Source organism: Megalops cyprinoides, chromosome 5, assembly GCF_013368585.1.
Source record: "Megalops cyprinoides isolate fMegCyp1 chromosome 5, fMegCyp1.pri, whole genome shotgun sequence".
Taxonomy (NCBI): Eukaryota; Metazoa; Chordata; class Actinopteri; order Elopiformes; family Megalopidae; genus Megalops; species Megalops cyprinoides.
In genome coordinates, this window is record NC_050587.1 from 34,947,365 (window position 1) to 34,974,623 (window position 27,259).

General features: G+C 46.2%; 1 protein-coding gene and 1 long non-coding RNA gene across 2 annotated transcripts; one reads left to right on the forward strand and one right to left on the reverse strand.

Annotated features, from left to right (window-relative positions):
- Positions 1–1,631: 1,631 nt before the first annotated feature.
- On the reverse strand, positions 1,632–27,184 carry traf2b (Tnf receptor-associated factor 2b). Its single transcript, XM_036528185.1, has 11 exons — positions 27,137–27,184; positions 21,008–21,220; positions 14,916–14,994; positions 14,139–14,237; positions 7,928–8,089; positions 7,413–7,487; positions 6,467–6,541; positions 4,898–5,230; positions 3,313–3,490; positions 2,497–2,645; positions 1,632–2,163 (listed from the first exon to the last, which is right to left on the reverse strand). Exons 2-11 carry the CDS (start codon positions 21,187–21,189, stop codon positions 1,945–1,947), a joined length of 1,551 nt encoding a protein of 516 aa, XP_036384078.1. The 5' UTR covers positions 21,190–21,220; positions 27,137–27,184; the 3' UTR covers positions 1,632–1,944.
- LOC118777359 lies at positions 11,680–17,225 on the forward strand. Its single transcript, XR_005004958.1, has 2 exons — positions 11,680–11,782; positions 16,972–17,225. It is a non-coding gene; the product is annotated as an uncharacterized LOC118777359 (long non-coding RNA).
- Positions 27,185–27,259: the final 75 nt, after the last annotated feature.

Below are 27,259 nucleotides of genomic sequence, written 5' to 3' on the forward strand. Positions count from 1 at the left end.
CTGAGAAAAGGATAATCTTGCTAGATCAATGGAAACAGATTTCCTGTTCATAGAGCCAGGGAAATTCATGATTTAAGTTGAAGTCACAGTTACCAGAAATGTACTACATGTAATGTTTAACAAAAAGCCAAGAAACCTTCATAGGATAGCTGAGAAAAACATGCTCTGAGAAGTGAGCAAGCTGGCTAGCTGGCTAACCTGGCCAATCTGGCCCAATTTGAGGGAATATCCCTAGCCTAGCGGCTGCCATGATACTTTGATATGACCTTGTTTGGCCCACTGTTTTTTTTTTTTGGTCGACTGCCACAATCGTTTGTTTGATCCCACCTACAAGCTTTGATTTTGATAATTTGAGTACCATTATGTGGATTGGTATTTAAGAAAGAAGCATGGTGTCGCACAGAATTTGCAACTAAAATAGCACAGTGCACCATGTTGGAAATTCAAGAGAAAAAGGTCGGTCTTAACAAAAAATAATAGACTGAAAGTTATTTAAACATCTGTGTTCATTTAAACTTAAATATTTGATTATTTAAAATCATTTATCATGTAAATTCTTATTCAATTCACCATTTCAGTATTTCAGCATTTTGACAGGACATCGTTTGATCTAATTATTTATGTATTTTGACAGGTTTTTTCCCTCCTTACCATCCTGGTATCACCCCTGACCCCTGACCCCTGACCCCCTCGCCCTGTAGATGTTGAGCCCACATGGTGCTCCACGCAGCCATTTTTTGGCTGAGGCTGGTGGAGTGTTTGCTGGCATAGCACCTGTTCCAGGCCTCAGCTCTAGGGGGTGTTCGTGTTCCAGGCGAGGGGGGCGGGGGTGGAGGCTTGGGGTCGACAGCCGTTTTCATCTGGCGCATTGTCCCAGACCTGTTCACCAAGGGAGACCCTTCCAGGAGCTGTTAAGCTCCCAATGACATAGCTCTAAGAGGCAAGCCCCATCCCGCCATGTTAAGGTAACGATCCACGGGGGATCGTTGGGGGGGGGGGGGGGGGGGCTTTCACGGGGAGGGAAGGATAGGCTATTCCATGGAGGGAGCCAACAGACACATGAAGCGTCTTCATCCACTGAATTCGCTTGCATGAGGTCTGCTGTTGCCTTTGATACAAACCGCTCCCTTACCTGCTAGTAGTGTGAGAGATACCCACAGCCACGGTAACCGGCAGCTCACTGACCCTAGCCGACACAGTCTTTTACTAAAATAAACAGCGTGTCATCAGATTTTCACTCCATTTACACCCTACTGCTCTCACTGGTCAACAACCAGTAATCAGCTTTACTAAAGGTTAGTAGGGGTACGGTTACGGTACGGTATGAGAGTGAATTAAAACTATTCTAGAGCTGACAGTAAACTGTTTTTCATGCGTTACATACAGTGGATATAAAAAGTCTATACACCCTTATGAAATTGCAGGTTTTCGAAATGTAAAGGAAGAAATAACAATGTAAATGTCAGAATTTTTTTTTAATTTAAAATTTTTGTAATAATGACCTACTTGTTTTTTCTCTGGATTTTTGTTTATTGGAAGATCACATTACAGATGGAAAAAGTCTGACATTTACATTGTTGTTATTTCTGTCTTTCTTATTTCTGTTATTTCAAAAACTTGCAATTTCATAAGGGTGTGTAGACTTTTTATATCCACTGTAGGACTCCTACCATGGTAAAGGGAGCTTTCTATATATTTATAGATATAGAAATAATTAAAAACCATATATATATATATATGGTTGACATATAGGAGACTCCTACAGTCTCCTGCTCCTACAGAGCAGTGAAGCCACATAGCGCCTGTTCGAACCATGGTCAGGGCTGGGTGGAGTAGCCCTGACCAGGGCTCGAAGCGGCAGCCTTGTGCTCGGGCCCGCTTCACTCAGCCTGGGTTTCCTCGGCATCATCTGCCCCCCAAAAGGGTCTCGCAGTTCCCGTGGGGCTAGAGGCCGGTGAGGTCCACGATGGCCTTGATGAAGACGGTGTCGTCCCTCAGGTACGAGCTCTTGCCGGCCAGCTTGGCCAGCGGGCAGAAGAGCGGGCAGCCACTTGCGATGTTCATCTCGCTGATGGGCCGCTGGAAGGAGGTGGAGGTGACGTCCGGCCGGAAGGCGTCGATGATGTGCTCCCGGTTGTTCTGGTCTAGGAGCATCAGTGTCACCTGGGAGGGTGGTGATGGTGTGGGGGGGGGGGGGTTAGGTAGAGAGGGAGGGAGTAGAAGGAAGAGAGGAGATGGGGGGGGAGAGAAACAAAGAGAGAGGGATGGAGACAGTCAAATGACAGACACTGTGGCGACTGACACCAAATCCCAACCTTTCCTGTTGCCCTTACTAATTAAAAAAGGCGGATGCAGAGGAGGGGTGACAGGAAAGGGAGGCTAAAAGGAGGTGCGGAAAGCTGGCAGACACTCCGTCATACAGAGCGTGGCAGAGGGAAAACATGCCAAACCACCCACGCGGTGCCAAAGGAGACAGGGCGGGAGCGAGTGCCCTACCTTCTGGCTGAAGGGCCACTTCAGCAGGGCGTCGTACTTGCCCCTCATCACCACGAAAAAGAGCGAGAGGTGCGTTCCCCGGCCCGTCCCGTCGCCGTTCAGGTACAGCCTCAGACACATCTTGTAGCCGTACTTGCTGGAGTAGAAGGCTGCGGCAGTGGGGGTGAAGAGACGAGCTTTCATTACATTACGTTACATTACACGCATTTAGCAGACACTCTTCTCCAGAGCGGCTTCCATCACAAACGTCCATGATGGTATCCATTCAATTTAAACGAGCAAAAGTGTCACACCAGGCCGACAACAGTCCCAGACCAGTGAGTGTGAGCGTAACACAATTGGAGCCCTACCACAGGTTAACTTGTGCACTCTGCAACTCCCACTCGTCTGGGACTTGGAAGTCATAGCTCTGACAGAGTACTGAACTCCAAGGGCAGGTCTACCCTAGTATTCATAGTTATTGCCTGAGTATTTCACTGTCTCATGATATGTTTATAGTACACTGGTCAAGGTTAAAACTGACATCTGACAGCTATTCCCTGAGTATTGCACCATGATGACTGGGAATGACGACTTGGATTGTGGGCCATTTACAGTAAGATGACCAAAGTTAGCAACCCATGATTCATAGCTCTTGCCTGCACATTACTCCATTTGACTATATTTCTGGTTATAGTGAGCTGGAGGCTCACTGCTATGGGCTAAAGACGGGGACAGGTGAGTGTGCGTGTGCGCGTGTGTGTGCGTGTATGCGTGTGTGTGTGTGTGTGTATGTGTGTGTGAGTGAGTGTGCGCGTGTGTGAGTGAGTGTCTCACCTGGGGAGAACATGGCGGGGGCGCGTCCGGCCAGTGCCTCCTGGCGGCGGCGGGAGAAGTCGACGATCTTCCAGACGAAGACGCCGTCGTAGGTGCAGTACTCCAGCTCCCGCAGCATCTGCTCCGTCTCGGCCAGCTGCAGGTCCCGCATGTTCAGAGTGCGTTCCAGCTGCCGCACCTGCGCAGCCCGAGAGGAGGGGCCGTCAGCTGCACGGTCTGACTGCCACACAGACACACACACACACCCTACCCCCCACCACTGCTCATACCTCACCCCCACTCCACATACACACCCTACCCCCCCCCCACCACTGCTCATACCTCACCCCCACTCCACATACACACCCTCCCCCCCCCCCACCACTGCTCATACCTCACCCCCACTCCACACCCCCCCCCCACCACTGCTCATACCTCTCCCCCACTCCACATACACACCCTACCCCCCCCCCCCACCACTGCTCATACCTCACCCCCACTCCACATACACACCCTCCCCCCCCCCCACCACTGCTCATACCTCACCCCCACTCCACACCCTACCCCCCATCACTGCTCATACCTCACCCCCCCTCCACACCCCCCCCCCCCACTGCTCATACCTCTCCCCCACTCCACACCCTACCCCCCATCACTGCTCATACCTCACCCCCACTCCACATACACACCCCCCCCCCCCCCACTGCTCATACCTCTCCCCCACTCCCCCCCCCCCCCCCACCACTGCTCATACCTCACCCCCACTCCACATACACACCCTACCCCCCACCACTGCTCATACCTCACCCCCCCTCCACACACCCCCCCCCACTGCTCATACCTCACCCCCACTCCCCCCCCCCCCCCCCCCACCACTGCTCATACCTCACCCCCACTCCACATACACACCCTACCCCCCCCCACTGCTCATACCTCACCCCCCCTCCACACACCCCCCCCACTGCTCATACCTCACCCCCACTCCACCCCCCCCCCCCCCACCACCACTGCTCATACCTCACCCCCACTCCACACCCCCCCCCCCACCACTGCTCATACCTCACCCCCTCCACACACACACCCTACCCCCCCCCCACTGCTCATACCTCACCCCCACCCCTCCATACGAACGCACCCACACTCTACCCCCTACTGCTCACACCTCACCCCCCCCCACAGGAACACACACACACACACTCTGCCTCCCACTGCTTCCGCCTGCCCTTAGCATGGAAAGGCCAGCATGGCGCCAAACTGCCAGCTGCTCCATCTTTCCATTACTGTACATTGTTTGCTCAGCAGACGCCCTTATCTAGAGTGACCTGCGTAGGCTAGGTCATATTTCATCTATTTATACAGCTGAACATTTACTGGAAGATTAAAGACTTTAGTCAAGGGTACAACAGCAGTGCCCCACCTCTAAATCATACAGCCAGCCTTGGGGTTTCAGGATAACCTTGTGTGAGTGTGTGTGTGCGTGTGTGCATGTATAAGAGTGAGTGTGTGTGCATGTGAAAGAAAGTGTGAGAGAGGGTGTGTGTGTGTGTGTGTGTGTGTGTGTGTGTGTGTGTGTGTTTGCACATATATGAGTGGATGAGCGCCCTACCTTGTTGGTGAGGCTGTCGATCTTGTCCTGGTCGAGCCGGTGCTGGCGGGAGAAAGCCTCCAGGGTGAGGGAGCTCCTCTCCATCTCTCTGTTCAGCACACACACGATGTTCTCCAGCGCCATCACCTTCTGCCCCAGGCCGCTCGTCTGTCCCGCGGCGCCCGCGGAGGGCGCTCTTTCCTCCGGCGCCCGGTACAGCCCCAGCCCCGAGTCCTCCTGCCACTCCCCGGCCCCCTCGGCCCGCAGCCGCATCAGGGGCAGCTCGGCCAGCAGGAGGCGCAAGTGCTCCGAAATGTGGGTCTGCTCGTGCTCGGCCTGCTTCTCATTGTCCACCTGCAGCAGTCGGCACAGAAGCCAGCGTGAGGCTTAACACACAACCTCACACCTGACACTAGGGGTTCATCACACATACTGCAGGACACCTTCGACAGGTTTAACTTCTGAGCCCTTTCAAATGCCGCTATACTGTTGCTTCAAGGTTTTCATACTGCAAGCACTTACACACTCTCACCACTAGGTAGACCTAGTCTCACTCCTATGGCACAAAGAGAACACTGTCCACTTACACAGTACGAGTGTCACTGTTTCAGGGTTATATTTGCGCTCAAAAATAAGTATCGCCAGTACAAACTCAAACTGGCAGGCGTTACTGAATGGTCTCTACAGCTTCCGGCAATGGAAAGTTTAGTGTTCTGTCTAAATATTTTCGGTCACGTAATGTAGGTCATGTATTTGTGTAACGCTTGCCAGAGCACAGCTCTGGCAGGAAGAATGGGGGAGGGTATGAGCCTTGAGGGTTGGCAGGCAGGACTACATTAGAATTAGATATTATTAACTCAGGTGTAGGTCTTGTTGACATTTTTCACCCACCACAAACATTAAGACATATATTTACACCGTCAAACTAGGGTTGGTTTCTCTAGGGAAGTTCTGCCTTTCAGAGTGACTCAGATGATCTTTGCTGAAAATAACCTAGAAGACTGAAAGCCTTGTTTCAGTTATAACAAATGCATGCTTTCTGGTTGACACAGGCCTCTGCTAAAGTCCCCACTGGGGAATCTTCTGATTGATATAACCACCAGTCCCACTTCAGACAGGGGGAAATCCCAGACATCTAGTGGGTCATTCTTTGAGACTAAGAGATACTATGATTCACTATGGTACCAGGAAAGCATGAAGCCAGACCAGATAATGAGTAACAGTTTAACAATGTCCCATTTGTGTAAGTAGCTTACACATAGCAGATGAAATCACCAATCAAGAAAATGGGTCAACAAACCTTTCAACAAAGTAATCTGTGTATAAATATTTGTGCATAAATGTGCAGAATTTGGGCAGAAATATTAGTACTATCAATGAATAGGGTTTACTAATAACGGCATGTTCCCTGACGTAAAGCATATCCAAGAAGACATAAAAAAGACACACAGAGAGACTGGAAGGCAGACTGAGTTATATGGTTCCTTAGCCTAATTTCACGGGATGGGGTCCGGGTTTCATGTGACAAGCATCTGAAGTAACACATGCACAATGGCATAATTGAGGGAGTGGATGCTTGGGCCTACTCACCACTGCCCCGCAGCCAACAGCACTGAAAGGACACAGTGTCTTCGACTTTGCACAGGACTTGATGTGATCTGCAAACTGTGTTTCGGAGAAAAAAAGAATGTGAAACTGCTGTTACAAGAAACCTGAATGCCCCCTCCCCCCCACATTCTTCACAATTAAAAGTGAAAGCCACTAACCAGTCATCTAGAAACTGGGGGGGCATTGCACGACAGCAGTTACCGCGATAAAGTTATGATCAGCACATGCATTTCCAGTGCAGTGAAATGGAATTCCCCTCTTGTGAATGGATTCTGACCTGCCCTGTCTTGTCAGCATGCCTTATCATACATTTTCATCATATCTTTTACAGTTTGCACTGTAATTTTATATGGTGCTTGCACGCATGCTTTCGGTTTAACGCCTCTCTTGGTCAGGCCAAATGATTGCAAGGTCACCATCAAAGCTGCCCAAAGCAGTGGATGTAAAAATGCATTATTTCCTAACATGGGGAAAAATGTTAAACACAGGAAACAAATGGATGGGACATAAAATGATGCAGTTGAATGATTGCACATATTTCAGAACGTTTGGGACTTTTTCGAATAAAAATATTGAGGATTTCCATTATATGATGTTGAGATATTTCCTTTCACATATGTCTGTTTATCCACAGCCATGTAGTAGGCTTTAGTGGGGCTTTTTGTTGGATTTTTATGTTATCATGAATCCTTACACATCCTTTCCATCGACCATGTGACAGGGGCTTGTGAATCATCAGAGATCGAAAACAACCGATTTAAAGTAGGGATTTTGGAGGCAGTTCATCTAAACCATGGAAACCTGGGTGATTACAGGCCATCTCCTTTGAGAGAAGACTCCAGGGAGCCACTGTGAGAATCTGGATAGCAACGTGACACTATTTACCAAACCCAGAAGAGCGTGAGAGGATGAGGAGGGAGAGACTGACCTTTTCTCGTGGGATCTTCTTCTTGCCACATTCTTTGCACTGCATTGGGAATTTCTGGCAAATATCATCGTGGGCCTGGGAAAACATGGAGGAGGAGGTGGTGGTTGCCGGGGGGGGGGGTTGGACAAACAGGGAAAGGACATGGTCAGCCTGACCGAGGTTCCGCACAACAATCACAAATCATGCTGCGCACGTCCTTTCACTTTCTTTTAAAGCAATGTACTCTGTTACCTCCCTGTATTACCCTGTATTACAAAGGACACTGAAGACGCACATTGGACATGGCTGCACACTGACAGGGACTGCAGAGAATGCCAGTGTACAAATGCACCAAAATTTATGTCAAGATGTAAATTACAATGAAGTGATGGGTCTCAGTATACAGCGTGTACCATCATACACTGCCTCTTTAACAATTGTGATGAGGCAATTATTACTTGTTATTACTTATTACTGGTTATTGCTAGTAGGCCAGCCCTTGGCAGTGTGACCGGGAATGTGCTGGCAACCCTCACCTTGATTTCTTTGAAGCTAAAGGTGACCTTGCAGTATTTGCAGTTGAGGGTCCTCTCCTCACACTCTCGCTCGTTGTGTCTCTCCCGTTCGCTGAGCAGGATTAGGGCCTGGCACGCCTCACACTTCACGCGCTCAAACTCACACTTTCCCTCGTGTTGCTCCTGGTGAGAAAGGAGCATTGGTGAGGGCTAAGTGCCGTGCACAGGGTGAAGGATTCCCTCTCCCATTCTGCCATTTTCTCGTCCGACTTCTTTCACAACACAGAAGCCAGAACAATAAAAGTCACCGGGAGATACCACACCTCCATGTCCCAAAAAAGCCCTCTGGAATATATGTGAGAAACAAATGAGAATAAATAAGAAACAAAAGCACAGATCTGAGAGAGACATGCGAGAGTAGATCCAGTACCATGTGAAATGCTGTTTCTCTTGTTTGTCCTTCAGAGACATATGAGAGCCATAACGCTGCCTACAGCGATATAGATAACACTGCCTGACTGTTCTCACGAGAAACAAAGTTAAAACTCTCAACTGAGGTTCAGTGCTAGCTCATCCAGGTCTTTTGGAAATCCCTTCTTTAGACTGTATTCAGTGATTATATCCACCACCTCCATAGAAAACACATCTTGTAAGCTTTATTAACGTCATTGAGTGATTCAGACTTGATCATAAAAAAGGCAAGATTCATTTGAAAAGGTCCCTCTGTTCACACAAATGGTAAACCATGGAGGACAAAATAGTTGAAAGGTCAGGTTTTGCGCTCATTGGACCTGAGTCAAATTGCTCAACTCATAGGTGGGCACTCATGTACACACAGCAATCCTGTACTTATTGTTCTGTGGTATTTTCAAAGTTCTGAAAACACACAAATATTTACTGCTAAATATTCACCAAAAATGTACTTTGAAAACAGTGGGGGGAACTCATACTAAATTTCTGTTAAGTCAATACTTAAGAGCCATTACTCCATACTTTTACTCTGTACATTTCTCTGAACTCTTTTACCCATTCTCCTGACCTTGTGCTGCGGTTAAATAAGACTTGAATTGCTCAGATTCCATTGGCTGTAACCTTTCGGCCTTCGCATGCAGCACTAGCTGTCCACAATAGAAGTGCCTGGATGCACACGGGACACACAAAGAATGAAATAAGATGTATGCTGCTCTTTAGAAGTTGAAGCTTTGAATACAGGAGAAATATTTGCTTTACCCGATCCTTTCTTTGTGGCTGGTTCTATATATATATATATATGCACCTGCTGCTTTGTCATCTTACTCGTTTCTCCACTCTACCAATGCAGGCCTCTTTCTCAACCTTCTGTTATGCTATGTTCACACTTGCCTGACAGGTTCATTGATGAATGTACTCGTGACAGTGAGCAGGTGTGGTGCTTTCAGGGCTGATATGTTTGAAAACTCATTCAAATGCATGAGTGTATGTGCACACCTGGATTAGTGGCACAAAGCTGAACACTCAAAGCGTTAGTCATTTGCTTTGAGGCCAAGGCATTAGCCATCCAGAAATTAACACACTGGCAAACTTTTAAAATAAAATCATGTTCTGGGGAAATTCTCCGTTAATCATTGCTTCCCTTTCTGATCAAACAGTTATACACTTTGCTCCAGTAATTTACATTTAGATTTACTTTTATCCAAAGTGACTTTCAAGTGAGGTACAATACAACACAACCTTTTTGTGCTGTAATTTATAATGCTGAAATAATCATTACTATTAGAATATTATTATTTAAGGTTCCAAACTATTATACAATACTTGACAAAACTGCTTTTCACCACTCTGCTCCCTGGTTGTGGAAAATGTTACAAAATCAACTAAAATCAAAGTCACAACTCTGAACTTTGCATGATTTCAAACTCATTATTCATCACTTTGTAACCCAGCAGTGCACATAATATATTCTTTTTTGCTGTTATGGTGATCTGCTTTTTATATATTCAGTTATTATTATGGAGTGATCACTGTACTTGGCCATCGGAATCTGTTACTTGTTGTAACTTGCATGTCTGGTTGTAACTTGGCTTGAGGCTCCCTGGGAAAATAGATTTTAATTTCAACACAACACCTCCCTGATTAAAGAAAGGATAAAATATCAAGGGCTAGGATATTATAGATTACAGAGCAATAATTACAGAACAGCAATGATCTCCATAAATCAAACATGGCTCTTCCCCAAGAATGGGTTTTCAGATCACAACTGCTTCAAAACAGATGCTGAGAGGCAAGATAAGGTCTCAAAACCCATACCACATACAATGGAAAGTTTGGCCAAAATTGATAACTTTAATCTTTCCCTGACAGTTGCACGTGGTTTACAACCGGTAATTCCAGGTTAAAATGTAACTGAACTTCCCAGTTATGATTGAGAAACAAACACACTGAACATTAGTAACCGACCATGAAATATTTGAGTTTTTCTTCCCCCTGGGAGGTATTGCGGAACTGTTTTAATTTCAGTTGAAAGGTTGATCAATACATTGACCGCCTTTTTTCCCCTTTTCCATCATCCTTTTCGAGAAGCCGTTACATAATGCCTTTGTTGTCCTCTTCCTGTTCCTCTTGCGTGGGGTACTGGTTCTTTTGGAATGGGTATCAATTCCACAAAAGGCTTAACAGAAATTCTTTGCACACTACAGTTTTATCTTGTTCCTGGTCGAGAATTTCAAGTGAATTTCCACTGTAAGGCAGTGACCCTGCGGTCCAAAGGGTGAAGCAACTTGGATGTGTCAACAACACGGCAGGGGAGAGAGAGCTCTGACTGTAGTTCCACTGTATGCCTCAGTCTAGCTCTTACAATGAGGCAATAAGCTGCACTGCATATGAAGCAGATAAAAAAAGATATATTGAGCTTCTGCAAAGAATGAGGTTCACTGCGCTGCACAAAGTTGAATAGGTCCATTGTGATGTAACCACATAAGAACACAGAGTCAGGTTTTCACAATGGGGGGAAAAGGGGGGGGTTTCCAAAACTGTAATGAATTGTTCTAAGATCTCAGTGGTGGCCTCAGTGAATAGGCTCCAGGGGCAACAGATGTCTTTCCCCCACCCCCTATCACCAACACGAAACAGAAAACCAAACCAAATACCAAGAAACCTGTCGAGTGTTAAACAGCTCTAACTGCCAAAGCCGCAATTGGCGCCATGTAGATGATAAACCAGGCCCAGCCCCGTCTGAGGCGGACCACACGGGGTTTAAAGCGCTGGGTTTCCTGCAACTGCAGTTTGCCGTTCGTCGCATGAGCACCACTGCAAAAATCACACAGCGCTGACAACAGCATGGCAAACATCCGCTCCCTCTTCATCAGCTCCACACATGCAGCACACGAGAATTCTACTAATCTGCAAGCAGCTTTACTGTGCAACCAGGCCAACAGCCGCTGTGGTTATTAAACTATGGGCTGGGACTCAAAAGGAGATCCTGAGCCAGAAGGTTTTAAAAACCACTGCTGCAATTATCGACAGAAACTGTGTACCAGAGCAGCTAGTCTCTTTTCCCCTTTGTTCCCCTCGTCTCTCTTTTTTTCCTCAATTATTAAAACCCTGCAGAACGTCCTAATGTGTGGCCATGTGTTTTTCTCATTACTGCCACTGATTTCATCCGTATCCTGTGCAAACGACATGTGTGCATGTGTGAGAAGGAGAACCTGCACACAGCATGTGCACGCATGACTCAGACTGCCCAGAGTGAGCCGGCATGCGTCTGTAGCTCTGCACTGGAGAGGGGGAGAGGGGGGGGTGGGGGGGGCGAGGTGGGAGTCTGGGAGAAGGAGGAGCAGCTTCTGACTGGCCCATTCTCACACCAAGCTGAGCATTGGAAGGAGGAAGCAACCATAGCAGGTCAGTAAGCTTTGGTCTGTTCTGCAATTACTAATCTAGAAACATTTCTCCTTCGATTGCCGTTGCAAAGTAGCTGGAAAGATCAGGCCCCAGATAAACTCGGGAGCGCTCAGCAAATGGGATTCGATCGCTTCCAGCCATTAGGGCGACACCGGGGCGACGCCCGTGGTGGTTTCCATTTTTTTTTTCCATGTTTCTTCCCACCGATCTTTCGCTCATTTACCGCAACGATCGACCCGTATTTGTCCTATTGCCTCAGAGATATTACAGCATCTTCACTTCCCATTTTCAGCCAGAAACACTCCTGCCGAAACTCTCCTAGAGGATTTTAAAATAATCCGAGGACGCGTTCCAAATGTTTACGACCCCCCGGCGGCGGTTGCTCAGCCGGTCTTCCGTGTGGTGTGCGTGGTGCCATGTGGTTTGGTGATCGGATCGCTCGTTTATCCCAATGAGTCAGCAGCATCCCAACCTCCTCTGTGCAAATTTTCACCGAATACAGAACATGTGCGTGCATCATCGACGACTGAAGAACGCTAGTTTCCTTTTCATGAGGCGTCGTGTTGGAACTGAGATTTTACGATGTTAATTGTAACCCGGTTTGTAATTTCCCCCAAGGAACGCAATTCCAGATACGGTTTAACTACAGGGTTTGGGTGGAACGGATGCTAGCCCGCGTCAGCAGGTTTCCTTTAATTTTAACAACTGAATCGTTAACTGCGAACTTCCATCTCCGTTTCCCGCGACTACGGCTCTGTTTGCATGCCAGTATATTGTTTATATTTATAGGGGTACATTGAAGGTTGTTCTCAACAGCGCTTTTTATTTGGCTTCTACCCTTATCTGGTTTTACTGAGAATGTGCTTGAAATGTCACTAGGTTCAGGTATCCATTCACATTTCCAAGCCACAATCAAAGCTTCCTACAGCGGCACACAGCAAATGTACACACCGCCACAGTGTAAAATACCACTTAAAAAATGACTGGGAACAGTGGATCCATTTATAATTTACAGTTACCAGTTACCACCCAAGTTGCCTTCCTAAATAATATATTAGAGACAGTCAGTTTACACAGAAAGGTGGCGCTTCATGGAACAGACGCTACAGCGAACAGGCGAACACAAAGGCCTCTCTGCAGCACCACGCTTTGCTCCTTTTGCATTTAGTCATCGTGTCGTTTAGCAGATGTTCTTATCCGCAGACTTTGCACTACCTCTGCTGAGCAAATGCATTACCTGGTTTAATATTAACAGAAAGATAAGATTTTACTTAGACCTTTGGCAGCTCTATCGTGTGTGCTTTGGTTCCACACGTTAAGGTGCTTTTTTAAGCAAAAAAAGGAAAAACAAAAAAAAACAAGCCTCCACAATTACCAAAAATAACTACAAAAGCAAATGAAACACGCTAAGAGCAGTAACTCGCAATGTGAGAAATGTCGTGTGTGTGTTTTAGGTACTTTCCACTTGGCACGGCACAACGCTGCAAGCAAAGGGACTTTCCAGACCTCAGAACAGGCGTATCCTGTTTTGTCCAACCCACAAAAAAAAAAAAAAAAAAAAAAAAAAAAAGGTTCTATTCTTGCCTGTATTTTTTTTGTCTGTCTCATGTTGTTTACCAAACACTGGTGGTACTTCCACAATGTGGAAAACATAAACACAGAAATTTAACCCCTTACACAGCCTGGTTTACTAATGACACACACTGCATGAAGCTACATGCACCAGGGAAATTTACTTTAGTTACCAATAAGACAACTCATCAAAACAGATTCTTTTTCTTCAGAAAACAACCTGAAGACATCTTTAAGTTTTGAATATTGTCTCGCACAGGGGGTCACACCCGACTTCCAACAAAGCCCCCTAAACTCAAAGCAGATTTTGTCGAATGAGATTAAATCCAGGCCTGCGTGATCAGCCAATGGGAAACAGATGTTCAAAATTTCAAATCTGCAGTTCACCAATGAGAGCACAAAGGTCTCCTTCTTTGAAAACAAACAAGTGGCACCCAGCAGGCATGACAGGAAACACTGAAGAAAGAACCCGCACTTCCCCATGGTGGGATTTAATGCACTTCAGCGGGCAGTCTCCCTTTAATCTGTCATGAACAGTCACAGCTGAGTCACGCAAAATCAAACAGGCAAACAGCACTTCAATGCATCCCTAAGCACCCCCATAGCACTGGGCCTAGCCCACACCACTGTTTATATTCCACACCTTTCAAACACCAGAAATGTGCACGTGCATGGAAATGTACACACATGTGCACACACGAACACACATTCACACTAATGCACACTCATGCAAACTCACGCACACACACACACACACAGACACAGACATGGACACCTCCCCTACCTCATACTCCTTTATCTTTCCCTTCCAGGAGCAGCCATCATTGGGGCAGGTGGCAGGCAGGCTGTCGATTTCTCTTCGGGCCGCATTGTCAGGAAAAGCCTGGGGGGTGAGGGGCAGCACATTCCATCATCGATGTGCACATACTGGCATTTATCTGCAATTCGCACATGTTACACACGACACGCTATCAATTCAAACAGCTGGACACTTCCTGTGTTGTTGCACGCCATGAGTCTTACTTGAGGGCAAAACATGGTTGGGGTTGGACCCTGCACCAATCACTACAATCGAAAAATGCGGTGCAGTTACATTCCTTCGCAAACCTGAGACTGAAGGAACAAACAAACGTGACCTCAAATTATTGAGATTTTTGTCCTCCTGGCAGGCTCACTGCCATTTAGTTATCAGCTGGGAAGGGTCAAGCTTTAAGCCACACTGCACACAGGCTGAATCATCAGTGACAGAGATTCCCACTACAAAAGGCAAGGTCAACTGTTGCGTTCCATAAAGCAGGGAGTTCAGGGCAGCTGCTTTTACGGCATGAAGTTAGAGACTTGTTTAACTTGCAGGGGTGTGGTGGGGTGGGATGCATACTTTCCTGTTCATTCACCGGCGCCTTCCCTTGTGCAGAGAGCGGTAAAGCACTTAAATGTGCTACTCAAATGGGGTGAGCACGTTGAGTAAAGCTCTGGGCTCTGAAGGCGGGGGGGGGGGGGGGGGGGCTGTGAGAGGGAGCAGCCTCGAGCAGCCAGACAGCAGGACGCCGGGGGGACTTACCTCACTGAAGTTGAGGATGGACAGGGTCTCTTCAAATATTTCCTCCTGCTGGCACGCCTTGCAGGGCTTCGGTCCAGAGCTGGGGGGGGGAGACAGACAGAAACCATATATTTTATAAGATCATAACTTTTACTTCCACATGCCTAGGGAGATCAGGAATTTCCCCACAGCCCTCTCTCTGACCTCTCCTCCCCAGCTAACATCTGTTGCCTCGCACTGATAGCGTGGAAACAGAAGGGAAGAGAGGGAAATAGTATGAAAAGTACTCTGATAATCTGATAAGGGCACCGTCACAACACACGGAACAGAACGTGGGATATCAGCAACGGAAAAAGGTGGTCTGGGGCACAGACAAAAAGCCGGGATCTGAGGATAGCAGGGTACAGTGACAAAACGCCTACGGTGCAGGAGTGTTATCATGAAGCCACACATCTTTTTCCAGTTCAAATTATCAAGTATTCAAAATAGGGTGTAACTGGAGTAATTGGAAATGCCCCTTCTCCCCCAGTTTATGTTCTGGGCAATAATTTAGTATATGAATATTCAAAAGAGAGAAAATAAAAAACCTTTTTGTTATATCTATGTTTCAGACGCTTAAACTGAATTTTAGCTGGCTCGCTAGCTACAGCTGTTCTGAATGAATTAGTGAGCCGGACAGTTTTGCAAATGTAGCTTGCAAGTCATCAGGTGAAAATGGATAACTAAGGAAATGCAGGAAATTTCAGCTCAATTATCTTGTGTCGACAGCTGGGGTTGGGAGGAGGTCATGGTGATCTTAGATGTACAGTAAAGGGCAAAAAGTACCCAAAACCTTTGAAATCGGTCCAGCAGTCAAATAATGGGGTATTAACTTCAGAGTGGGTGGAACAGCCTTCATTGCAAGACAAAAAAAAAGACCAGCCACACCTGTAACCACAGTTCTGCAAAATGGGCCCATCCCATATTAGCAAACTACATAAAATGCCAACATCATAGGTATTGTATCAATATTGTAAACCAACTTTGGAGTAGGGATAACTGGGTATTTGCTTGAGCATGGCTACCCCGGTTTCTTTTGACAGATAGCATACTATTGCGACAGAGTCGGGAGAGGAATTCTGTGGGAGAAACTGGGCAAGTCTGAAACAGATGTCGAAACTGCCCGAGAGCGGTATCCGTGAGTAAAAGAGGATGATGAAAACTGCCAAAGGGAAGAGCAGAGTGTGTATACTTGTAGCATCATGACCTCATCGTCTGGACTTGCACAGAGCTTTGTGCATATAACCAGAAGCATATGGGCTTAAATATTACCGTATCTGGCCAATGACATATAAGACAAATTATTCTCTGCGGAGAGTGACTGTGTGCATATCTTTGCCAGACTGCAACGTTCATCTCGATTTTCTTAATAGGGAGTAAACTGTCGATGTTTATACTCACACATTTCTACAAACCAGACCGCACCCAACCAAGATGTTCTGGTATGAGTCAAAATCATGAACTTGACCACTTCCTCTGGAAAAATTCTTCAAAGTTTTCAAAGCTTAGTTGAAGTGAGCCACAACTCGGAAACAGGGGCGCTGTTAACCGGCAGAGGGCGATGCGAGACAGGTGTTTTTTTGTTTTTTCGTGGAATGGGATGGACACAGAGTTATCATGGAGGCATCATCAACCGCCTTCTGAGGAGGCACACCAAACGGTTAACCGCTGTGGCCCCGCATTCAAAAACGACAAATAAACCTGCGGTCGAGCTGTTCTGCCGAACAGTTTTGCATCCTGTACGTGTTAAGATCGTTGTCTGCAAAGCTGCGGCCACACAGATCCTGTTTGCTATATGGGTCGTACATATTGATCGCTATTTATAATGTACGTCCGCAGAGGGACGGGTGGGGGGCTGCTTTCTGAGAAATGTATAACAGGAGGTTGCGGTCATACTGCCGGGCAAGGAACCAGCTGTTGAGTTGGTACTGCTTCCTAGTGGACATGCACCACACATTTCAAATTACAGACTAACGACAGTAGCTATGCAGCTAGCCAATCTGGGTCAATATTTTTTATTTATTTATTTTTTTTAAAGGGAGCCCACTGCGGCAGAACGAATTGGCATCGTGCCACCAGGAGCATGTGTGGGATACGCTGACAGCGTCATTCAGTGACGCCTTCCAGACATCCTCCTGGGGTGCAGCATGGAGCTGGCGTTGTGAAGAACAGCCACTGGCTGTGTCAGAGGGTATCGGAGGATTGCACTGCACCTCGTTGCTCCTGCACAAACACTAGGGGTCGTGCAAAGACGCAAGCCGTGTACAACTGGTAACTCTCAACTGAGTGAGAGTTACCAGTTGTCAAGGCTGACTGTGTAGCTAGCTACTTTACCAGTTCAATTCATAAGGGAGTCGTTGTTGGTTATTAATACATAGAAACATTCAGTGGCTTTTGTACTAATGGAATTACTTATTTTACTATTAAGCTTTATTAAAGAATTTAAAACCTTAATTAACCAACATGCTAGATATCTAGTTAACGTGTGCCTATTTCTAGATGTATTTATAAGAATCTTTCTGCATGCAGGGTGAAAAAGCTTTTGCATTCTGTGCATCTGATCTTGAACAGGTAAGGCAAAAAGACCGATATCTTTCCTTTGACAATTCACATGTCACACGTTTTCTGGTAAATGTAAATTTTCTGGTAAAGACTAGGCAACTTGGGACAGAGAACAAAGACATGGTGACTCTTTGGTAACTGTATTTGACATCTTTTTACCTGAACAAAAGCACTTTTTCTTGACACACAGAACACCTCATGGGCATATTCCATCTCAACAAAACCCAGAGATCAAATGTGTCCAAAATGAGCCTTTTTATTCCCGCTTCAGTTTTGGAATTAAAAGGAAAGAGCTTCCAAGGAATTCATATGAGCTCCGCGTGAGGGATCATCCTCCTCTTCTTGGCATGCAACAGAAATCCTCCTGCATCAACCCCCTCGGATGAATCGGATATCGTTTCTATGCAGGTATGCTTAACATGTGGTTAGCGATTAGCTTTCACGCGAAACAATGGAGCAAGTATTGTTGGACTGGATTGTACAGATGACATTTTGTTAGCAAAAATGTGACCTTTCCTCACATACACTTCATTTCAATGTAATCAGATCACATCTTAATACCGCAGTCTGTCTGGTTTTTGTCACGCAACCTTCAGGCCCTCAGCATGCTGATGATGTCAGTTGTTCCACGCCTTCCCATAATCTGCACGTCAGGCATTCCTAACCATAAATGTCGCTGTGGGCTCACATCGATTTTACATTTCACACATTTAGTCTAATGCAGAGTTTGGAGGACTAGCAAATTTGTGCCAGGATTCCACCCTGCTAAGGCCTTTTTCCCCGCTGTCTCATCTGCAAACCATAGATGTGTCATGCCAATTACGGTCAGAGTCACACTGTGGGCCATATGCCCACATTTACCAAGCAGTATGCGTCCCACTAACATTTCATTAAATTCACGTCGAGACGCAACATGGAAAATCACTTGCAGCTGTTTTCCCAAGAGAAAAACCTCATTACAAAGAACGGTTGTGTTAGTCTGATCTGCCTTTGGGAAACCAGCTGGGAGTGTATTATGAAAAGCAACCACTATCAAGTGTTGACATATACAGGTAATTAAAATGTTTCAGAGAACAGGGATAAAAAAATTAATTGGCTTGAGGCACAAGTAGCACCTTGTTTTGCTGAGCAGGTCATGTGACTAGCAAGGGAAATCCAGCATCCTCTTGTAGCACGCATGACATCGAGGCCCTGAGATGTCACATGGGTTGGTTTGAGGCGGCTGACGGCCCACATGGCCGCAGGAGACCTTGGAAGTCCAACAACAACGACCGGAAGGAAAAGATGACTGGATGCTGAATCGGCGTGACCTCGGGGTCTCATGCTCTTGTGTTTTCATGTGATGAAAAAGCACTGACGGTTGCGTTTCCCCCTTGTCATCCTTCACTGAGCCCTGTCAGGGCGCAGCTGAGTGGTTCAGTTGCTCCCTGTTGACTGGAGATAAGAAGTCCATCAACCAGTATCAGGCTGAGTGAACCTCTGACGTTTATCACACAAATACAGCAATCCCTCACCAACAATGGGGGTTAGGCTTCTGAAAACCCAGTGGCTGGCCAAACCGTGACTGTTAATGTCAAAGGAACGATGGCAAATACAAGGTCAGGGGAACTGCTGACGAAAGACAAACTACAATGCCTTTCTGGTTCGCTAAACAGGCAAACAAATAATTAGTAAAGGTTTAAATAACATGCACTGGAAACAAGAAAAAAAAAGTTATTAACCTTGAATTCTGAACGACAGGGAGGACAAAGTCTGGTCAAAACAACTACAGCACAAGTCACACTGCACCCTTGGATCTACTGCGAGTGTGCATGAACTAGGCGAAGCTGCTCTTCATGCAGCGTCACTATGCCAGTCTCCTCACGAGGGAGCAAGGTGACGAGAGCGAGAGTGGAGCAGGTAGACTGGTGGCAAACACCGCAGCTGCTCTACACTGCGGGTATACGAAGTGAAACTCTTGTTTTTGACACAATCAGATATGAGCGGGAAACTGTGGCCAGGTGGTAAAACTATTGACTGGGGAGGGATTACTGTAATACATGGTGATACCATTAAAAAATAAAACTGTTAAAAAGTTTTGTACAAACACGCTTGTAATATACTGTATCTCAGGCTGGGATAGTTGCATTCCATTGGAACAATTTTGTCCTCGTGGCTGTCTACCCTGGGGTTCACTTTATGACTGAAAATGTTGTTTATTGCCTTAAATGATCCCAAAGGTGGCTAAATAAAAAAAACATACTAAAAGTGAATGTTTAAACAATGATAATTTCACCAGTAGTTTAATTATGACATCCTTACACTGCCAATGATGACTCTGGAGGTAGGACAGGACGAGACGCAAAAAGAAGTGAAGGAAATGCAATACCTTTCCATGCTTTGCATGTAATTTGTTTTCAGCATTAGGGACCTGTTTATGTACCTGAAATTTTTGCTTTGTCACGCAGCCCAGTGTGGAAAACTACACAGAGAGTAGACCGAGGTCTAGAGCTGAGGCTACGATGAGACAGGCACGTATTCAGTGTGCACAGTGTCGCATTTGAATTGGATTGATTTTAAAGTCAAATCCAGCACTGCAGTGCAAAAGCTGAGAGGCAAACCAGCTGCCCCTGCAGCTGATGTGTTCTGGCTAAGAGAGATCCCCCTATATGCTCCCTTCCCTCCCTCCATACCAACTTCTTAGATTATAAACTGCTGGGCGTGCCCAGTGAGTGCGAGTCTAGGGGCGGGAAAGGGGTGGGAAAAAGGGGGGGGGGGTGAAGAACGAGAGTAGGGGAGGGCAGGGTTTCAGAAGAGGAGGAGACAAGGTGGGGCAGGGTCGCAGTGTTGGGGGATTGAGAGGAGGTGGGTTGTAGAGAAAGGGTTGGGGCAGGGTTGGGGTTCAGACAGAGGGGTAGGGCAGGGATGGGGTTCAGGCAGAGGGGCTGGGGCAGGTTTAGGCAGCAGATGAAGGGGGTGTGACAAAATATACAGAAGAGAGACAGGAGGTGCGGCAGGGCAGGATTGGGTTTCAGGCAGAGGGGGGCAGGGTTGGGTTTCAGGCAGAGGGGTGGGGCAGGGTTGGGTTTCAGGCAGAGGGGCTGGGGCAGGTTGGGTTTCAGGCAGAGGGGTGGGGCAGGGATGGGTTTCAGGCAGAGGGGTGGGGCAGGGTTGGGTTTCAGGCAGAGGGGTGGGGCAGGTTGGGTTTCAGGCAGAGGGGTGGGGCAGGGATGGGTTTCAGGCAGAGGGGTGGGGCAGGGTTGGGTTTCAGGCAGAGGGGTGGGGCAGGGATGGGTTTCAGGCAGAGGGGTGGGGCAGGGATGGGTTTCAGGCAGAGGGGTGGGGCAGGGTTGGGTTTCAGGCAGAGGGGCTGGGGCAGGTTGGGTTTCAGGCAGAGGGGTGGGGCAGGGTTGGGTTTCAGGCAGAGGGGTGGGGCAGGGTTGGGTTTCAGGCAGAGGGGTGGGGCAGGGTTGCAGAGGAAGAAGACAGACAGGAGGTGAGGCAGGGCAGGGTGGGGTGGGGACACTGGATACCTGGTGAGCTGTGTAAGGCAGTGCGCACAGAAGCGATGTCCGCACTGGGCCTGGAAGGGCTTCCTCAGCACCCCCTGACACTGCTGGCACTGGTACTTGGGCTCCATGCGAACCGCAAGCACTGCCTGCGGCATCCCTGGCAGGGACGGTTGCTGAGAGAGGGCTAGAGAGGAGCGAGCCATGCCGTTTTCCCCAATGATTCATGTGTCCACCCTGTCAACACACAGAACACACACTTGGACACCGAGTACACAAATGTATGCATGCGAATGTGGACACGCACACACACACACATACACACGCACACAGATGCACAAATTTTCATTTACTCACTCACTCTCTCTCTCTCACTCACACACACAGACACACAACCACACACACACACAAATATACAGATGAGGCAGTTGTGAAAGAAGGGATGGCAGATCTTTGGGGCAACTGACTCATGCAAGTTATCTCTAATAACAGTGTTTGATCTGACCTGCAGGCTCACGGGCAGCTGAGCCATTTAAAACACAGACCAAGACCACAGACTTGCAAACATGCAAAAACACATGTGGCACGGCAGACAGGTGGTATGCGCAACATAACACCAACCCTGGAGTTATTTTCCAAATCCTAGTCAGGGTCTGGTCACACCGTGTCCTTAAAATTCAAATGCAATTGCTACAACCTTCCCCAGTCCAAATTCTGTGGCGTTTGATGCGGATACAAATTTGAAAGGTACTATAGCTTCGACTGAGGAGTGATGACGGGAGTGTAGCATAGTGGTAAGGATCAGGGCTCATAACCGAAAGGTTGCTGTACCCTTGGGCAAGCTACTTAACCCAGCATTGCCTCAATAAATATCTAGCTGTACAATCGAGTAACGTAAAAATGGTAACCCACGTAAGTCAATCTGGATAAGAATGCCAATACTGTAATGTAATGTTGAGTTAGCTGTTCATTCTGGGCTCCACACATAGCACAGAAAGTGCTTATTCACAGTAGACGTGACTTCTCAAGAGTGTAATTGGTTTGGAGCAAGTGACATTGTTGTATGAGTACACTCATCTATCGTTTATGTCCATTGTTATAAAGCAACACGAACAAGGAAAAAGGAGCGGGATATAAAATGATCTTTTTAAAAGGATGTGCGAACAACTGTGGTAGTGTTTCCTTGTGCGTACGTCCACACAAAGACAACAGACAATGGCTTGGGAGAAAGGTTTTCTGGCAAAGAATGTACTCAAAAGTCAATTCTCACTGACATCAGCTGAAAAACTCACAGGCGCCTGATGAGTCACTAGGGGGCAGTGATGTGCAGGTGGGATGAGAGGACTCTGTCCCCATGTTAAACAATGGAGTTACTTCCCCTTGCATCTTAAACACTTAACCGGAGGCACTAATTGGACTAGTGTGGAAGAGGATGGGTATGTGTACATGAATCACTCCTTAGATTTTTACTGAGCTGGAACTCTGTAAAACCCTCCAGAGCATGGGAGTGTACAGTGTGTAACCATTATACTTCTCCAAAATTTTTAGAGAACAGAAAGGTACAAATTTACCATCTCAGACTTTTACATCCTCTCCTTTAGTTTCAACATTTGAGACATACGGGGATTTTGGTAACCAAATAGTTCCCCCTCTCTGTTATTTCCCTAAACTGACATGAGCTTATTTACATCCTACACGATATGCTCATATCATGATATGACAAACCACACAGTGTTGTCTTTTTTTTTGCATGAAATTCAAATTGTTTGCTGGTTTAGCTAGAATTTAAAAAATGTCCACACTGCTTACTGAGAAGAACCAGACTAAAGATTGCTTCAAATTACTTTTTTTTTTTTTTCCCTTAAGGAGATCCTGAACAAGGACTTTTTTGTGCCAATTCAGGCATTTAAATACCTTTGTCATGAGTTTTCTCCCCCACTGCTGATTCCAGTCCAGATTTCATTTGTGGATTAAGACTGTGAGGAGACTCGACCTTGTGCCTAACCATGAATGCGTGTAAGAGTTCACCGAGATAAAACGGAGCAAAGGCAATAAAACGTAGCAAAGTTAGAACAAGGATGTTCATTGCTCAGTTCCATCCTGTTATAAAGGACAGTAAACAGTCGACTGAGCCAACTCACTTGTTGATGTTGTATGTTTAAGTGAATGAGAGTTGAAGGCTAAATATTAAAGTTAAATATTGATCTCTGTGCTTACATGGACTACATCTGTTCACCTCTTGAGCAACACTGTGAACGATTGCACAAGTGCTGAGGTTACAGGCACTAAAATGCATGCACCACTGCCTCTTAACAGGGCTCAGAGAGAGGTAAGCAAAAGAAGATAAGCTTAACTGTTAATGCCTGTCCAAGTGGTAGAAACCTGGGCCTTCCACTGGGGGGTGGGGGGGGGGGGTGTGGTGGGGGCACAGTAAGGGATAACAAGCAATTCCAAGCATGCCAACCACCAATGCAACCAATTAGCAGGGTGCTGCGGGCAGGGTAAAAAAGAGCCAAAGACTGAAGCCACGTGTTAAAAGAAAAGAAAAAATGGAATTCCCATCTGGTGCTTCACTTAATGTGCCACATAAGAGGATTTTGAACTTAAGACGGTTTTCACATTAGGAACTTGCAATGCTTTCAAGCAGGATCTATGGGGAAATGCAGAACTGAGTGGTAGAAAAGTGTGTGGCATGACAAGCTTTAATGAGGTGTATTGGTCAGGCCTACACTTATGAAGTGTATGATGGATGGACACATGCACATTCCACATTGCTGAGGTGCTGAGCAAAGAAACATAAAGGTGAGAAAAAGCAGGCTCACTCCTATAAATGCATTTGTGTTTCACTTTGATCTGCGTTAGATCCTCCTCAGGTAAAGGTCCTTTTACCATGGCCAGATTGACATGTATGGCATCCATAGAATCCATCAGTGGCGACAGTCAAAGAAACTCTATAAAATTCTATTCCCTCATGTGGGCAGACACCCACGAGGTGGCGTCACTCCCCAGATCCATCCTCGAGTCACTTTCCTCAAGAATGAGGAACAGCACAGGGTCACCTCCAGTCTTTTTAAAATCTGTTTGTATATTGTATAGGCAGTACTGCATGTTACCCTCATAACATGCAACACTGCCTCACAAGAATCCTGACAGATGATCAGCAGGAGTGCACTGCCAACCATCCCAACTTCCTTCCCTTCAGGGGAGTCACAAGAACTAATGAATATTAGTTAGTGTCACAACAGCCTCATGAATACTCCAAAATCCCAGATGGGGACATGGTGCAATGTCATAATCTTACAAATTGCATCATCATTAAAGACAGCAGATGATCGACCACAAAGTGTTTTAAACTGCCTGTAGGTTCACGCCATGTATGTACACATACAGCCTTGAGTGTTTATAGATGGGACACAGACAGTACGATCAACTAAAGCACTAGGACAGAAGAGTCATCCTCCTATCTGCTGCTTAAAACAATCTAATCCCAATGCAAGTGCAATGCCGGTAAATCCATAGCAACATAACAGGGAAGAGACAGAGAGACAGCCGCTGAGTGACGCCTCTTCTAAAACAGAATCCAAACAAAGGGCAGCACCAAGCAAAGCATGTTACCATCCTGGCAACAGAGACCTTAAAAAAAATCCCAAGCGTGTTGGTGTGAAGTTTGTTTATAGCCAGGTCACATGGAGACTGAGACTGTTGTTGGGTACGGTGTTCCACTATCTTGTCGCCAAGTCAACAATCTCCACGCAGTGCAGCACTGCTGCGACCTTGTACATGTCATTAACACCACGGGCTCCCTGGATGCTGCCTTTCCTGTGCTGCAAGAGCTTTGCTGCTGACTGAGGTAGAGTTCCAGCAACACTGTGGATTTTTTTTCCCCAATATTTATTTGCCAAAAGTAAAAAAGCCGTGATAAAGACGAAGGTATTCATTTACAACAGCACCGATGCATGTGTACATGTGCACAACAGAACACTGCTTCACACATTTCCAGTCAGGCAAACTTCGTGAGGAGGACCCATATTTCCTGCCCTTGCCATAGAGCAATGAAATTAGCTTGACATCTCATTGATGCGAGTTATTAACTACTGCAACAAAAGCATCACCACACCCCTACGATCAACAGGGGGGCAAAACCAAGCAGCCAACTCAGTGCTGCCAACTAACACAATTCCTGTAGGGTTTCCTGTAATTCAACATTATACAAACAAGTGAATCTACATTGATATCAAAAAAATATCATATATATTCAAAGACAACTTAAATGGGTGGCAGTGTAGCATAGTGGTTAAGGAGCAGGACTCGTAACCAAAAGGTTGCCAGTTCAATCCCCGCTGGGATACTGCTGCTCTACCCTTGGGCAAGGTACTTAACCCACAGTTGCCTCAGTAAATATCCAGCTGTATAAATGGATAACATTGTAAAGAATTGTAACCTATGTAAGTTGCTTTGGATAAAAGTGTCTGCCAAATGAATAAATGTAAATGTAATTATCAGGGGCCTTCAGTCAGAGGTTGCCTGATAGACCTTGTGCCAACCAAATAACTTTGTGATACCTAATGTAATTATCAAAGATATAATTTATCATTATTGCTGTTAGAATGAATTAGCACACAATGTGCAGGAATCCTTGGTCAAAGCAGTATTTTCCCTATCATAGCATACACACTTGTATTCTGTGGTAAACAAACATCATTAATTTGAAATTTTAGGTGTAGTCATGCAGTCATTCATGTTTGCCAGCAACATTTTACACACATTTGTACTTCCATACAAACAGCTATGGAAGAGACTGGTCTCCTTCCTAAGGCTGACTGAAAACTGACTACACACGAATCCAATTATCAGCAACGCAGAGCTACAAAACATCTACAAAATGAATGAATATGAACAAAAATGAGGAACTAATACCGGAATTACACAATACCCCAAGGAGTGTCTGCCTCAAATGACTAAACTGAACGCATTGTGTGACAACGGGCGGCAGTGTAGCATAGTGGTTAAGGAGCAGGACTCGTAACCGAAAGGTTGCTGGTTCAATCCCCACTGGGACACTGCTGCTGTACCCTTGGGCAAGGTACTTAACCCACAATTGCCTCAGTAAAAATATCCAGCTGTATAAATGGATAACATTGTAAAGAACTGTAACCTATGTAAGTCGCTTTGGATAAAAGCGTCTGCTAAATGAATAAATGTAAATATTAAAATGTGAATGCAATGTGCAGGACAAACTGTCGTAAAGAGTGGGAAAATGCTAAACCTGTGTACTGACAAGCACAACCTACAACCACATTTTGTTTTTTTAAAGAAAAGTAAATTATTAACATGCAGAAATGGCCACCCATAAAATGCAGTGCACCAAATAGCTGTAACATAACACCGACATGCTGTAGCGCAAAACACAAAGACGACAACCCTACTTTGTAAAATAAAGAACTTTCTCGTGGTTTTTGAAAGAGCTTTTCAGGGTAACACATGAGCCGAACACTTGGAGGATAAGAAATACGCGGGTACGTTTATTTCCCCAATACGCTTTTTCTGCAGCATTGAAGCAGTCCTTTGTGTCCAGTGTTGTTCCAAACTAAGCCGACGAGTTGAAGGTTGGTTCAAAGCTTTTTTTTTGGCTTGTTTCAGGGTGTGCACAGCATTCAAAGTCTGTAAAAGTCTTGACGTGTAAGCCGTGTGGCCAGTAAAGTTTCCCCACCGTAAATGGAGAATTCAAATTGCATTTTTTAAAAATATTTTCAAAGCCATAAATATTCTCAAGCTCCAGGCCGTCGACGCCCGGTGACGTGGATCTTGGCAGACAAGAAAACCTACACTCTGAAAATTCACGTCCAGCAAACTGCAATTTATTTTTAACCCTGTATGCAGACCTGCAACTTCACAACACTGCTAACTTGAACAGCTGGGGCACTGAAGCTAGCTAACTATAATACGTGCAAAGAAGTCGACGCTATTCACCAGGAGCCCATTTTGAAGCTGGCCTAGGTCTCGAGGTAAATAAGCGCCACTCTCTGTACTACAAGGCAGCTATTTCGCAACATGTCCTGAATACGCGGCACAATACTGACAGAAGTACGGTTTCGCAACGTAGTTAGCTAAGATGAGTCATCGACACTACAGAAAGCTGGTGCTTTTACTCACCCAAGTGTTGTTTCCGTCGATGTCCCCTTCTTATGTAGCTCCTTTTAGTAGGCAACAAGTAACTCCTCCGCCCCCCCCCGCACCACCCTGAAATAAATTTGTGGCTCTGCTGCAATGAGTAGG